The sequence below is a fragment of the Chelmon rostratus genome, chromosome 10 (assembly GCF_017976325.1).
Source record: "Chelmon rostratus isolate fCheRos1 chromosome 10, fCheRos1.pri, whole genome shotgun sequence".
NCBI lineage: Eukaryota > Metazoa > Chordata > Actinopteri > Chaetodontiformes > Chaetodontidae > Chelmon > Chelmon rostratus.
In genome coordinates, this window is record NC_055667.1 from 2,036,006 (window position 1) to 2,051,827 (window position 15,822).

General features: G+C 42.8%; 1 protein-coding gene across 2 annotated transcripts; it reads left to right on the forward strand.

Moving 5' to 3' along the window:
* The first annotated feature begins 720 nt into the window (after positions 1–720).
* On the forward strand, positions 721–15,784 carry ap4b1 (adaptor related protein complex 4 subunit beta 1). 2 transcript variants are annotated; one of them, XM_041945375.1, is made up of 14 exons: positions 721–801; positions 1,070–1,205; positions 1,395–1,619; positions 1,708–1,838; positions 2,886–3,033; positions 4,190–4,475; positions 6,343–6,441; positions 7,356–7,467; positions 8,061–8,144; positions 8,267–8,370; positions 9,456–9,663; positions 9,741–10,055; positions 14,134–14,280; positions 14,646–15,784. In XM_041945375.1, exons 2-14 carry the CDS (start codon positions 1,093–1,095, stop codon positions 15,146–15,148), a joined length of 2,475 nt encoding a protein of 824 aa, XP_041801309.1. In that variant the 5' UTR covers positions 721–801; positions 1,070–1,092; the 3' UTR covers positions 15,149–15,784. The 2 variants fall into 2 exon arrangements, with proteins under 2 accessions (XP_041801309.1, XP_041801308.1); XM_041945374.1 differs by having other exon boundaries at positions 766–801; positions 1,040–1,205.
* The last annotated feature ends 38 nt before the right edge of the window (positions 15,785–15,822 follow it).

Consider the following 15,822-nt stretch of genomic DNA (forward strand, 5'->3'; position numbering starts at 1 on the left):
TGCAGGTAGTTTAATCTATAAATTTGCATCATATTTTATAAAACTGGTCGTATATTTTATGATCATGTCATGTTTTAATTAGTAAAATACCAAAAAGTTATTGTTGTCAGATGAATGTGATGGAGTAATAGAGTAAGTAATAGTGTATAAACCAAGCAGAACAAAATGAAACACTAGTGCATGTACCTTGAGCAGTAAGCTGAATGAGCAGTTAGCGCTCCAGCAGCTTGAAATGTGAGGGAAATCATCATGCGTGTCAGCAAAGTGACTTAATGAAGTAAAAGTGAATAAGACGAGAGCAGAAAAGGGTTTGTCATTTACTGACGCAGTTACGAGAATGGAGAGAAATGTGAACATGGGGCAGTGCAAAAGCAAACGGAGGAGAAAAGGAATGGAGCTGATCAGGATATCTGCATGGACAAGGAAGGATTTTGGCCCTGTATTGCTATGATTGTTAATTGTGCTGTTGAACTACAAGGGAAGTCGGAAAGGATTAAGATGATGCTGCCGTAAAACTCAACGGAAGAAGAAGAGCTTGAAAGCTACATTTTGTTGCCATAGGTCTGTAAAATCAGTGCTAAGTTTACAGGTCCCAAAGGATACAACTTGAGTGGACGTGTTGAAGAAGTTCCGGTTGTTGGACGGCAGAGTGTTATCTCCTACCCGCACAACAGAGGGCAGTACATAGCTAAGTGGAGAAGCTGAGAGCAGAAGAAGAAATGCGGAAGTGTGCACGGTGTAAACAGTCCAGTCGCCCGAGTAGTGTCACGAATGAAAAGTCTCCCGTTTGAAGCGTAAACGGTAATGTTTTTAAAAGTAACAAATCCATGTGTTAAGAACGGTGCAGTGTATCAAGTGATGTTTTAGATCTACAAGGCTGAGACGAATGTGTGTCAGTGAATAAAAGTCTGTTCTCTTGTGGTCTGTAATGATGTTGTTCGAAACCGGTTGAACGTTTTATTTCTGTCGAACGTCCCTTCTGGTCGCTTTTTGTGAGCCAGCTAATGTTTGGCATCGCGTGTGTGTCCTTTAACGTGAGGAGCAACACGTTTGTTTTCTGCTGTGTCAGTGTGCGGGCTGTCTGCGGCCATCATGCCTTATCTGGGCAGTGAGGACACGGAGAGGGAGCTGAGGAGAGCTCTCTCCAACCCCAACGTCCAGTCTGACCAGCTGCGCTACAGGAACACCATCCTCAAAGTCATCAGGTAGGTTACACACACACCAGCAAAACAAGGCTGATCAGGTTACTGGTGGTAACAGCGAGCCTGTCAGAAATTTAACAGGGGCAGCTGGTGTGTGTGTTTACAGAGCATTCAAACAAACTGACATTGTTTACTTGTCAACTGACTTCATGCTGCACAGTACAGGAGCCTCTCCCTCTGTCTGTGTCTCAGGGCGATGTCACAGGGCGTGGATGTATCCGGCCTCTTCAGCGAGATGGTAAAAGCCTGTGCCACAGTCGACATAGTGCAGAAGAAACTGGTCTACGTCTTCCTGTGTTCCTATGCCGCTTTAAACCCAGAGCTGTCCCTGCTAGTCATCAACACGCTGAGGAAAGATTGTCAGGATCCAAACCCCATGGTCCGCAGCCTGGCCTTGAGGAACATGACCAACCTCAGGTAAGGTGCTCCACACGCTGACCTCAGCGCGAGCCGCCACATCAGCCTGTGACTGCTGGAATAAAAGATTTTTGACTGTGTGTCCCAGGTTGCCCAGCCTGGTGGAGTATGTGGAGCAGCCACTGACTGCAGGACTGAGGGACAGAGCAGCTTGTGTGCGGCGAGTGGCGGTACTCGGCTGGGCCAAACTCCACAACCTCCAACCCAGCTCTGAGATTGGTAGGTGGATGGATGGCTTTCTTGTCTCTGTTTTTCTTTCCCGCTGACATCTTTGCTGTCTGTCCCTGTTATTCTGTGACAGTTTCAGGGTTCTGAAAGTCACCTGCTCATTAGGTGCATGGAGAGAGGAGCCAGTCTTGACATTTCATAGCTCAAGTAGTATTTGTTGTACTGAGAGAAACATTTGCATATACATTTTTTTATAGACAGCTTTCAGAACGACTACATGTGCATACCTGGGTTTGAAAACAAACCAGAATGTCTGAGAGCTTATGAGGAGATCAACATAAGGGACTGGTGTTGTACCTTAAACTGCACAGATGGCAGCAGTCATTGTGCAAAATGATCAATGTAAGAATATAGTATAAATATAGAATTATAATAATAATATATAATTTAGCTCAGAATTAGGTATCAGCATCTAGTGACCAGGTCATAGCCCTTTGATAAGCTGATTTTAGTTTTATATTATTATGGTATATTGTAGTATAGACTAGATGAAAGATTTGAAGTAAGTAAATAAAATGATCCAAACAGAAATCTGAGCTTCTACTGAACTCTGTGACCTGATGCCCCAGACACAATGACCTCTAATGACATTTACATGTTTCAGATGTTACATAGTAGTTGTACACGTCAGCTGTTTCACTGTGAACAGATAATCCTTTAGTCCTTTTTGATAAGTGGAACATGAACGCCATTGTTCTGGAGCTTAAGGATATAGTGCATTATTTTGTTTAACAAAGCATGTGAGTTTTATAGTTTCATTTTAACCGCTCAAAAGATGGAAACAGATTATCTGTATAACAGAGGCATGAAATGTGACTTTTTTTCTCAGACATCAAATACTATTATTAAACAGCGATGCAAAGAATGTCCTGCTTTAAACAGGCAAGTAAAGATCTGGTTTACCATCGTCTGAGTCCAGATTCTATCTTCACTTCACCTCTACAAACAGTTGACGTGTACATGTCTTACCATGTGTTCATGCTGTTTGTGTATGCATCCACATCACATCCACAAACCACGTGTGTGTGAATCTTTCAGACGCTGCAGTGGTGAACGAGCTGTACGGCCTGCTGAGGGACCCAGACCCCGTGGTGATGGTGAACTGCCTCCGAGCGCTGGAGGAGATCCTGAAGGAGGAGGGAGGAGTCGCTATTAACAAGCCTATCACCCATCACCTCCTCAATAGGTTAGCTCAGAGCTCAAACATCAGAGAGCCATGTCACTAAATGAAAACTGTCAAAACAAGGACGTCTGTTTATGCGGTTTGGTTTAGTGTGAGGGTTCTGATAAAGATTGAAAGATAGAATTGCAGAGAGACTAGAACAGTGAAATTACTGCTAAATACTGGATCTAAGTGGTCACCCATTTTTCATAGAAGCAGAGTGCCTTCATTTTTTTTTCCCTTGCGTTTTTACATTCATTCCACATCTAATAAGAGCCTTAATCTGTTGTACTGAGCTTGTCTCTGTGAAAACAGCCGTTTTCAGTATGTACAGACGCTTTATTTGATTTTGCCAGTGTGGTAGACAGACAGTGGTGGAAAGTACAATTACTCAAGTACTTTATTTCAAGCATAAGGCTGGGCATATATTGTGCTTATGGTCAACAAACCCCATGAAAAAAGTCCGTTTCTCAGTGTCTCTGACCTCCCTGTCCTGACTGTGGCTATCAGCTCTAAGCCCATTGATTCCCACTGAAAAGGTTAATCTTTAAAAAAACAACTCACAAATATATAATATATATCCTACCAGCATCATGCTCACATGCTCAGAATGTCAATGTGAAAATGATGAAGTTAAGCAGGTAAAATCTTTGCCATGTTTACAGCTATTGTTTAGCGTATTAGCATGCTAAAAATCGCTAATTAGTATGAAACACATAGTACAGCTCAGGCTGGTAATATTGTCATTACTACTGGACAGGTAAAAAAACATTGTCTTGATGATAGCGCTGGATGAAAAGTCAGAGGATCACCAAAGTTATTACGATCCATCCCATTGTGGACATGAATGTGTGAAACACATTTCATGCAAATTCAAGTAAAAGTCAGCCAGAAATGTGAGCCTCATGGTGGCTCTAGAGGAAAATTCAGGGGATCAGTGATCAGAATAAATTCTCCAGGGGTCATTAATGTTTTTACAAAACTTTGTGGAAACCCATTTAATAGTTGAGACATTGCCGTCTGGACAAAAATGGTGGACTGACCAACTGACAAACATGTTGCCACGCTGCTAGCATGGCTAAAAAGGCTCAGTATTTGCTCCTCAACAGGAGTTAAGTAGCACACGCTGACCGTGTTGTGAGGTTGAAGTCTACAGGTCTCTATGTGTCTGTCATCCCAGGTTGAAGGAGTGTGATGTTTGGGGTCAGTGTGAGGTGCTGAGGATCCTCCAGCGCTACCGGCCTCAGTCCGAGGACGAGCTCTTTGACATCCTGTCCCTGCTGGATGCCTCCTTGGTCAGCCCTCACCCCCTAGTCATGGCTGCTACTCTCAGCCTCTTCCTCAGCCTCTGCCCTGGCCTGCCTGCTGTCAGTCTGGCGGCCCTGGAGCGAGTACGTGGCCCCCTGCTGGCCGCCTGTGGGAGCGTGTCCAGAGAGATGAGGTTTACGGCCCTGTGCCACATACAGGTGAGTGTGAATAATTCAGAGTTGAAGATAGAGGGTGCAAAAATATGTTAATGCAGCATTTGATACTGTAGACCTCTGATGTATGCTTTTTACAGAAAAGTCTAAATCTTTTCTGTATTTTCTCACATAGTCACATAGTAAAGCAGCATCGTATCTCACAAGATACTGACAGGATCACACATGCAGTTACTTCATCTACTGCAATCCCTGGTTCTGTGCAGCTTGGGGAAAGCTAGAGAAAAAAAAGATATAGAAAAACTGCCATAAAGTATTATATCTACATGAAATGAACTGGTCTGCATCTCCTCATCAGTTACATGTGTCCACTTTTTGATTTTTGAACTTTATGCTATCACATGTTTGCATATGATAGCCCAGTAATGTGTGAACGTGTGATCTCGATAAGCCTGCATGCAGCCTGTGGTAATGTTAGCACTATTATAATAAGGCCTTAGTATGTGTAATATTAGTCTCTTTTAGTTGTTTCATTTTTCCTTTAAGTGCCATTTTATCCAATCAGCCTTGACTAGCCTACACAAAGCAAGACTCAGTTCATATAGCAAGCTTCACGCACAAGCAACAACTCACACAAACTGTATAATTACTACGGTGCAATACTCATTTTTTTACTAGGAGTTTTTATTGCATTTGTGTGCTTTATACAACAATAATGCAAGGCTAGAGTGCAGTGATCCGACAAATGGTATGACTCAGTGTTAAAAATGAGAAGAGGAAGAAACGGAAAACCAAATACATTTAAAAAGAATAAAAAATAAATAAATAATTTGTCTCGCCATATATATAGGAAGACTTTTCAGTCAGTCAGGAGGGCTCAGAACTTTTATGCCCTTCTAAGCTTGCAATGTGTATCTATTATTGACTCATCTGATGTTTCCTTGTAGCTGGAAACAATCACATTACAAATTATTATTTTATTGCATTATTGTATTGATTGTCATTACGTTGTTTCATTGTTGCTGTGTCTCATGATTTCTCTTTTGATGAACAACAGTGAATCTTGACACACACCCCTGCTAATAAAAGCATTGGGGTGCTATCTAAACTGCGAAGGTAAAAGAAGGTTGTAATTTGCTAATCCCTTCTGACATATACTTGCAAATGATTGCATTCTATTTTTATTTGTGTTTTACAAAGCGTCCCACTTTTTTGGAATCAGGTTATAAAAAACTTTTATTTTAATTTCTTGTGGAGATCTTTATTTATTAAGCGTGTATTCGAGATATATAAACTGAAGAGATATTGAAAGACCCAATGCAAATTTTGAAAGATATCTTGTTCGTCTGACAGACAACATTTTTTGCATGAGAAAGCCTAATTTTTTGCATGTGTGTGTGTGAGAAGGGCTCTGAGTATTTGAATTAAAGACGTACAGACACAAACTTTCCTCAGATCCTTTTGTACCAACTGAGGGGCAGAAACCAGGGGTCTTATAAAGTCCTACGCTCCCCCTGCTGGAGCCCTCTGGTAACTGCTGCCAATCTCACCACTGCAGCTTTTAGAATGACATTTTAAACACAAAACAGAAGACAACACAAAAGCATTGTACTCCCACTGCTGCAGCTGGCAGCCACCATTATGAGTCTGAACTATAACATGAAAAAGCTTTTATATCACAATGTGAAGGTTTCTATATATGAGGCCATGAAGCGTTACTGTGCTGCTTGCTGTGACTTGCTGACAATGAACATTATTCCATCCGTCACACATGTTCGTGTGCTGAGGGGGTGTTATGTTCTGCATCACTGTTCGCATTAGTCGATTAGTTTCTTTGGTTGGGGATGTCTCTTGTCAGATGTTTGCTTGGATACAGTTTGAGATATGAAGTTGTGTCTTTGTCTTCTTCTAGCTGCTGTTGCGTTCCCTCCCTGGCCTAATGGGAGCCCACTACAAACGATTCTTCTGTGGCTATGCTGAGCCAGCTTACATCAAGCAAAGGAAGATGCAGGTGAAACCTGGTAGACTCAGTGTTGCATTTTATTCTACAAAAATCTGTTTGACTTTGGTTTCTATTCTTTCATTTATTTCTTCTTAATTATGTCAAGTCGCTTCCTCTCTGGCTGCAGCAATTCTGCAATTTGCTGTTTTTGTAAATAAAATTGTGTTGTCCAACTGAAAGCAGAGTTGAAACAACGGTAGCACACTCCAATTTAAAAGGAAACAAAAAAACAGATTCATTTTTGCACTGAAAATTCATTTCTGGTCTCTACACTACAGAAAGAATTTACCTTAACTTCTGACTGAGCAGTCATTCTTTTTTTTAACGCCATTCCACTTTCAGTTTAGAGGATGTTTCACAGAACTCCCCGTAAAAACCGCAACACGTTGTTTGGAAACTTTGCTTTTTGTATGGATTAAACAAACAAGATTTTAGCTTCGGGCAGAGCCAGGCTAGCTGTTTCCTCTGTCTCCAGTCTTTATGCTAAGCTAGGCTAACCATCCCCTGGCTCCAGCCTCATAGCGTACAGACACGAGAGTGGTATCAGTCTTCCCATCGAACTCTCGGGAAAAAAAGTGAGTTCCCAGACTGTCGAACTGTAACTTATTTTCAGCAAGTTTGGGAGCTAAACCTGCCTTGAGAGTAATCAGAGAGAAAGGCAGGCTTGTACGTTACTCAGTTAATGTGCAAACAAAAGACGTATAACGGCTGATTCAGTGCATACTGTAATGCTGGTTAAAGGGTTCAGAATGTGTATAACAGAAGAGTGTTTGGAGCTTGACCCACTGTAGAGATTAAAAGTCAGGATAGTTTGCCATGCTGCTTTAAATTTGACTTTTTTTCTTTTTTTAGTTACTACCCAGTATTAACAGTAGCAGTCTAGTACATTGATAAGAGTCAAGCTAGGACTGTTGTGTTTGCAGGTGTTGGTGGAGCTGGTGAATGATGAGAATGTATCAATGCTACTGGATGAGCTGAAAGGATACTGCACTGATGTCAACACTGACACTTCCCAGGCGGCAATCTCAGCTATAGGTAAAGAGACACACACACAAACCCATCCTGTTGTGTGGTGTTGTTATGTATTATGCATGACCATTCACACTGTCATAAGTACAGCTCACAGTAACCTTTGTACTCACAAACCTCTGTGGTATTCTGTTAGGCTGTTTCCTATTCTCTATTGCTTCCCTGACTTGAAACTTTACAACTCTCAGATGTTAAACATCTGCAAAATAAGGCAGATTATGAGTCAAACTACATGTTTTTATGGCAATATTACCACCTCTGTTCATGCCAACTGTTGCATGTCTATTCTTCTCCTTCATTCATTTCCAACGTATTACTTCATCAATGTCCAACTCCTCTTCACTGTAATGTAAAGTAAACATTATGCTCATCACACTCATTGAACAGTAAGTCGAGGATGATAAGGAAAACAATCAGCACCCTTAGTTTTGACTCTTTTTTTTTTAGGATTTTCAAATTGGGTTTTAAAGGCAAGATATGACTGTTACCTTTAGAGCACAGAAGCAGTTCAGTTTTTCAGATGTCATCATCCAGAAGTGCAGGTGTTAGGCTCTCTGTGGTTACAGTCCTGCTCTCACTCATGTGTGGACTGGGTGCAGGTCGTATTGGACGGAGCTACAGTGATCGCTGTCTAGAGATCCTGACTGGATTACTTGCACTCAAACAGGAGCACATCACTTCTGGTAAGCCCTGTTACTCCACACGTGCACACATACTGTCGTCTGTCAGGATGCAGCTGCCTCCACAACATCTCTCACTCTTTTCTGTTTTCCTTTTTCTCTCCCTAACCCCCACTCCCCCCCAGCGGTGGTGCAGACAATGCGTGACCTGGTCTGGGTGTGTCCTCAGTGTAGTGACACTGTGTGTTTGGCTCTTGAGGGCTGCGAGGAGACGCTGCAGGATAGCCAGGTCAGACACTATCTGACGCTGCTGCCACACCCGCATACTGCCTGGATGTAAATGTGTCACCACCAAAATGTTCACATGCTTTAATCACTTAATTCCACAATGTAATGTAGTACAGTAGAAGTATCTCAAAAAGGACCTCAAAGGTGTACTAAAGTACAGTCCTTGAGTAAACGTACTTGGGTACTTTCCACCACTGCTCCTTGGGCCCTTGTGCTTTATTTCAATGGATTGGTAGTCAAATCATAATTATATGCATTGTAGTTTTAAATTAGTGTATGCGGTTCTCAGTAAACCACTATCTGATTATTTGTTTAATAATTTTCATCTGCACAAGCAACACCTGTCAACCCTCCCGTTTTTCATTGGATTCTCATGTTTTTTATCCTTCTGTCCTGCTGTCCTCTCATTTAAATATTTTCCTGTAAAGGAAAAAAAACCCAGTAACACATGTGACAGTAAGTACAACATGAGATGTAACATGTAGTGACGATAAGTCATTCACTCGAATGGCAAGAAGAAGGAGAAGTGGAAAAGGAGAAGGAGAAGAAGAAACAGAACTAGAACTATCTCTCCCATCCATTTTCATAATCACCCTCTTGTACCAAATGTCTTGCCCACAGACATCCAAATTAAACAGAAGCATACCATGCAAGTGATGTGTATATATCCTACAAGCAATACATAAATACACAAAGTGCTGAATTTAAACTGCATCAATTCTCTGATTTTCATAAACAAAACTCTGAGAGAAACCAAACTAAGGTGTGTCGTAAGGCCCATAAGCAATATACGCATGTGTGTTCATCCTTATGCTTCCTCTGACAATAATTTCACAAAGTTAGGTGCGTGTGTGCAAAGGAAATGTCTCTACCACTTTGTTGTGTGTTTCGCTATCAGTCTGCAGGAATGAAAGAGGCATTCAGATCCTTAAGTAAAAGTAGCAATACCTGAATATCAAAATAATCAATCAAGTCCTGCATTAAGAAGTTGCTTCAGTGAAAGTGTCATGATCAGCCCGAGTAGCATCTCAGTGGGTGTCCAGGGCCTTTAAATAGGGTCTGACTCTTTGGCTCATCCTCCCTTAGGGCAGGCAGGCCTTGCTGTGGTTGCTGGGTGTGTATGGGGAGCGGATCTCCAGTGCCCCCTACACATTGGAGGTGTTCATTGATGGAGTGAGGAGCGAGGCCTCTCTGGGAGTCAAGATGGAGCTTCTGACAACCACAATGAGGCTGTTTTTGTGCCGGCCTGCCGAGACCCAAGACATGCTAGGAAGACTTCTGCACTACTGCATAGGTGTGTGTGTGTGCGTGCATGTTAAACAGAGAGAAGAGAGACAGAGATGACAATGTTACCACTCTTGTGTTTTCCAGAGGAGGATACAGATATGTGCATACGTGACCAAGCACTTCTCTACTACCGGCTGTTGCATTGTGGGATAGAAGAGACACGAAAGGTCCTCCATGGTCGGAGGTCAGACCCTTCCCTGGGTGTTCTGATTGGCCGCCCCGCAGAGCCCATCAGCCAATGGGCATGCAGCTTTAACACTCTGGAGCCTCTGAGACACGGAACCATAGAGACAGAGTCAGCCAGCAGAGGAAGCCCTGAACATGTGACCTTTCACCCCAAGCCAAACACTGACCTCTCAGACACACTGAACTCTAGCCAAGTTCAGAAGTTTCAAACAGGTGAGTGAACACATTAGAATATCTCTGTTGTGAAACAAGTCCTTCAGTGGAGGTATTGTACAGTATTTCTCAGAATGAAGAAAACATTTGGCTGAGAAAATTTTAACATTTTAAAAGAAGTGCAGCAGAGCCTAAGCACAAGGCACAGAGCAAAAGCTTCAGGCCTGAATCAGGAAATCATAGCTAGTTATTTAAAGGCTAAAGTGAAGAGATTCGTGTTTAGCTTTCTTTTTATTATATTCAGCGAACTGGTTCCCTGATATCTACAGGTAGTGTGTTCCTGAGCTCTGGGGTGTAATGGACAAAGGCTGTTAAAAACAAACCAGCAGCAGATGATCACAGTGTTCTTGAAGGCACATAATAATTGAGGGAGTGAGTGATGTAGCTTGGTCCTAGTCCATTAAGGGCTTTGTATACAAGGAGGAGAACCTTAAAATCTATTCTGAATGTTACAGGAAGCCAGTTCAGAGCAGCTAAACCTGGACTAATGTGCTCTCTGCTCTTGGTTTATAGTTGAGCTGCAGAGTTTTGAGACCAGAAGATAATGCATTACAGTCACTGAGTCGATTTGAAATAAATGCATGAATCAGTCAAGGTGGAAAATAATGTTTTCACCTTGTTGATGTGGGACTTGAATCTTAGATCTGAATCCAGGATAAAACCAAGACTGGTAACCTCAGATTTAATCCAGGGAGTGCATTTCCCCAGGTTATGAAACATAATTTCTCTTTTAGGGCCGACTAGTAGGATTTCAGTTTTGTCCTCATTTAATTTTTGATTAAATGATAAATAATGAATACGTATTATTATTACAGTATTACAGGGACCACTACTTTGCTGTGGATGTAGCTATGGTTATTACTCTGGCTATGGCTGTAGCTATGGTATTGGTTGCTGTGGCTAGACCAATGTTTGGCTGACCAGAAACCAAAAAAGTCCAAGAACCTCTGTGATCAGTTAATTTAAACACAAGATACTTGTGCTCAAAAAGAGGATTCATTCTCAGTGAAGAACCTTGGAGCTCTAATCTGCCTCTATACATGCCAAAGAGCAGTGATTCCTAACACGTCTCTGGGGGTCATCAGGTGGAAACCTCCCTTCAACAGTGTTTCGCCTACTTAGTCCCACTACACCTCCAGGAGGTTAGGCAGTGAACTCCGGCGTCCCAGAGTCACCCCCCCTAGTGCCAGTTCACACTGCTCCTACACAATCCAAACAGCACCGCCACATTCAACTGACCCAGAGATACTCCAGGTAGTGGCCAGTACCGATGCTACCATTTAACTATTGCTAATGCTAATGCTAACCGCTAAGAAGAACAGAAGAAGGCAATACAGTTCCGATGCTACCATTTAGCTAATGTTACGTGCTAACCGCTACCTGCTAAGAGGAACAGAAGAAGACAATAAAGCTAGATTCACCTATACTGTTAATGTTAATTGCTAGCTACCAATACTAACTGCTAAGATACTATCATACTCTCACAGCTTTAGCTATTGTTAGCTGCTACAATGCTACCACAGGCCTAGATGCCACATGTAACTGCCGATTGCCACACTACCATCATCTACACCTGCCTCTCACCAACTGCACCAAAAAAGCGGGGTGGGAATACAAATCAAATATATCAAATTGTGCCAAAGTATAGAGTAGGGAAAGGTTCAAAAAGCATTTTTAAAGATTTGATTGTTGCCAAGAGCACAGTGAGCCCCACCGCTGGGCTCTTCCTGGAGCTGGCTATCTGACCAAACTCAGTAAACTGGCAAGAAGGGCCTTGGTCGGGAAGGACAGTCAGCATCATCAACATCACTGTTGTTTGTTTACTTTCTTGTTCCTAGAAGTCAGTCCCTGGCACCCCCATCCCAGAGACAACACACATGTTGTGAAAAGAAAGCAAGGTATGATTGGTCCAGCGTGTAGTCTGTTCTGTCTCTCGGCCAAATCATAGCAAGGATTTATGACTACAATCACCTACTCTGACACAGTAATGGACTGTAAACGAACTGTATTTATCCGGACTCTATTTTATAGCCTTTGTAGTCTGCCGACCACACAGTGCACTTCACAACATGAGCCTGCACCCATTCACACATGGGAGCTCAGTATCTTGCCCAAGGATAATTCAACCTCCTGAGCCACAGTCGCCCCATAGTGACCATTGAAACAGACAAAAATATTGCGTAGTCTGCACCTGGGATAACAGAGCCCTCTGCAGAAACTGGGGAACCTGCTGGAAAGACCAGCATCTCAGAAGCACTGTCAGTCAGACTTTTTGGTAGAGTGTCTTACGAAGCCACTCCAGACTCAAAGGTATATGACTGTACCTGGCGTTTGCCAAAGACACTAAGAGCAGTACTTTGGCATTTTTTGGTAAATTTGCCTATTCACTTTTATGCCAAGAGTAAGATGAGAAGATTGATGCCACTGTCATGTCTGTGTGTTCAATATAAAGGTGTAGCCAGCAGCTGGTTAGCTTAGCTTAACATAATGACTGCAAATAGTGGGGGAAACAGCTAGCCTAGCTCTGTCTGAAGATAGCAAAATCTGCCTACCAGCACCTTTAAAGCTCACTAATTAACAATATGCCAGTAAAGAATTTGCATTAGTGGTTGGGAAGTGGTGTGCCAGTGGAACGTCATGCTACTAAGAATTTACATATGCTGCTCCAACAAGAGTGGCACACCATGGTGCACATAGCAGTGGCATGTCATAACCAGTTATTTCCTACATCATAAAGCAGCGGCCGACGACAGTAGAAAAGCAGCAGCATTCGAGCCCTGCTCATGACACCTGTTCTTAGACACAGTGGTGCTAATGTCAGCATGCTACCATCCTCATAATGACAAAGTTAATATGTGACTTTCAGCAGGTATAATGGTTACTGTATTCACCATCTTAAGTCAGTGGGTTAGGATTCAGACATATGCTAATTATAGAGTTAACACAAAGTACAGCTGAAGCTGATGTCAGCGTCATTAGGTTTGCAGGTGTTTGGTCATAAACCAAAAGTAAGTAGGTACTGGACAAATTACAATTTTGACCAGATGATGGTGAAAAATTCTGAAATGGCCAACAACGTGTTCCTGAGCCCATGTAGTAACATCCTTTATCCAATCACGTGTTCACAAAGTGTTGAACCTCGCTCCATCCTCTCTGTGAACCACTGAGCCTCTCAATCATGATACTATCACCTGTTACCAATCAACCTGTTTACCTGTGCAATGATCCAAACACGTGTTTTGGAGCGTTCCACATCTTTCCCAGTCTGTTGTTGCTCCTGGCCCAACTTGTTGAAACATGTTGCTGCATTAAATTAAAAACATAAATTTAAAAATTTAATTGATGAAATAAAACATTAAATATATTGTGTTTTTACTGTTTTCAGTTGAGTATGTGTCAGAAAGGATCAGCAAATGATCACATTCTTTTTTATTTGTGTTTTACACAGCGTCCCAACTTTTTTTTCATTCTGGGTTGTAACCTAAGCAACACAGGTAAAACAAAAACAACCTTCTGCTTATTACGAGCAACTTATGTTATAGCCCAGGTTTGGAAATAAGTTAATAGATCAAAGCTACACCTCTGGCCTGAAAAACATATTCAGAGAAAACACTCCTTTGAGATTGTGCCTTGGTGGGAATGTGCATCTAATCTTTTTTTTAAATCTATGTGTTGAACTGTTTTTGAATTTTCAGTAAATGCATTCGTTTGAAGAAGAATCTGTCACATTAATGTGTGCAATAAGTGAAGGGGTCTGAATGCCTTCTGATGCTGCTGTAGCTTACTCTCTGAGAGGATCACAGATCTCTTCATGCCTCTTTAAAGGAGTCTGCGTGGATCAAACTTACGTACTAAATGAACATTTGTTTTTTTTACCCAAGGTCCATTTCTGGGAATGAAGTGCCTTTTTTATTTACAAATCTCTTTGTCTTGCACTCATCCTAACTCTCTATCTCCCTCCTACCTCAACCTCATCCTCCCTCTCTGGTCACCTCCTTCCCTCTGTCCACCATTGGCCTTCCTGTTGGTATATCCTTATTCTCTCTTCTTTCTCCTAATCCTTCCACCTCCTCTCCAGACAGTGCCAGTCAGTGCACAGAATCCTCTGCTGATGTCCCAGCTTCCAGCGTCATGGCCCCTCTGAGTTTGTCCCTGTCCCCAGCTCTCAGCCCAGAGGAGTTTGAGCGCCTGTGGCTGGAGCGACAGGTTTTGCATGCTGAGAAAGGTGAATAAATGAAAAGCGATTCTTCCATGCCGAAAGCCTCCTCTTCAGTAATTGTTATGGACAGGACAAGGACAAAAACATGCTACTGCACTGTGTTGATGTGACACTGGCCATGTGCGAATACTGAAAAGATATATCCTTTCTGTGTTTGAGGTAAAGAATGACTTTGTGTTGGTGGATTTGGCCATTTAAAACAGAAGGAAGAGGAGTGAGACAAATGTAAAACCAGGCTGAGCTCACCAGGGGTGGAATGCATCCATGCTCATTTACATTTAAAGCACTGTCCTTAACACTTAATACTCTACTTCATGTCATCTGTCTGAAGGCAGTTTCTCAGACTTTGCTCCTTGTTTTGTTGTGGCCAGGTGCTGAGAAAATGGAAGAGGAGGATTATGTGTGCTTGGAAGAATGGATCCAGAGCACTGCGATACCTCACTGTTCACCACAAAGCCTTCAGGCAGCGATGCAGCTGGTCAATATCCAGACGCTGGCCTTCACACCACCACACACACTCCCCTGGAGGGTCTACCTGTACACACACGCCCAGCATGCACGCTCTGGCGACGCTCCCCAGAGCACACTCATACTGGGGGAGCTGCTGTGCACTCGAGAGGCAGATCAGAGAGGCGTAGTTAAGAAAGGCGTGTGTGATGGAGAGGTGGTGGAGGACAGGGAGGAGGAGCAGGTGAAAGAGGGAGAGGAAGCCACATCTGACAGGATGAGCAAGAGAGAGTCTGTGAGAAAAGGGGGAGAAGGGGGGGAAGTAAAAGTGACTCTTAAGCAGCAACCAAGAGACGACGAAGCACTGAAGGGGTTTCTCTGCATTCTTACCACGTTACTGCACACGCTGTCTTCAGAGAGAAATTAAACATGCGTGACAGACACACATGAGGACGCTCGTCCCTTCAGCAGACCTGTAGAGTACCAGAAATGCCCTCACTTTGCAAACATTTCACTGTGACTTGTTCGGCTCAACAGATGTACCACAGGACAGCACGCCTGGACCACATGCAGGCAGAAGGCACCTCGCACATTTGAAGCTGTGTCAGCTGAGAGAACTGATGTGAGAGTGGAGTCTTTACCGGAGTGAAAAGTGGTTCAACAAGACCGCATTCAGTAAAGACAGAAACTCCCCGAGGGCCGCAAATCAGCACAGCTGGCTCACAGTCAAGTGTAATAAGTAGAGTAGTTCCGCTTAGGTAGGGTTTGGCCTGATGGGGGCGCTATGGTGGACTGTGCTCTGCACCAAAATCAACTGTGTTTTTTCCTCATGAGACTGAGAGATAATAATGTTTAATGTGGAAATAAGCACCTCACTCACTGACAAGATGCAGAGCCAGAGATTAGAGGTAATGTTTGTTAGCTGTTGTTAGGACCTCCCAGATGTCTAGCCTTACCCTTGAATGCTGATTTTACGGATTGCTGTGTACTTTGGAGGTTATCGTGATAATAGACGCAAACGCACGCACTGACTGAAAAAATAAAGTTCCTCCTGCGTTGTCCTGACTGTGTGTCTGTTGTGGTGAGTCTGTGTTTGGGGTC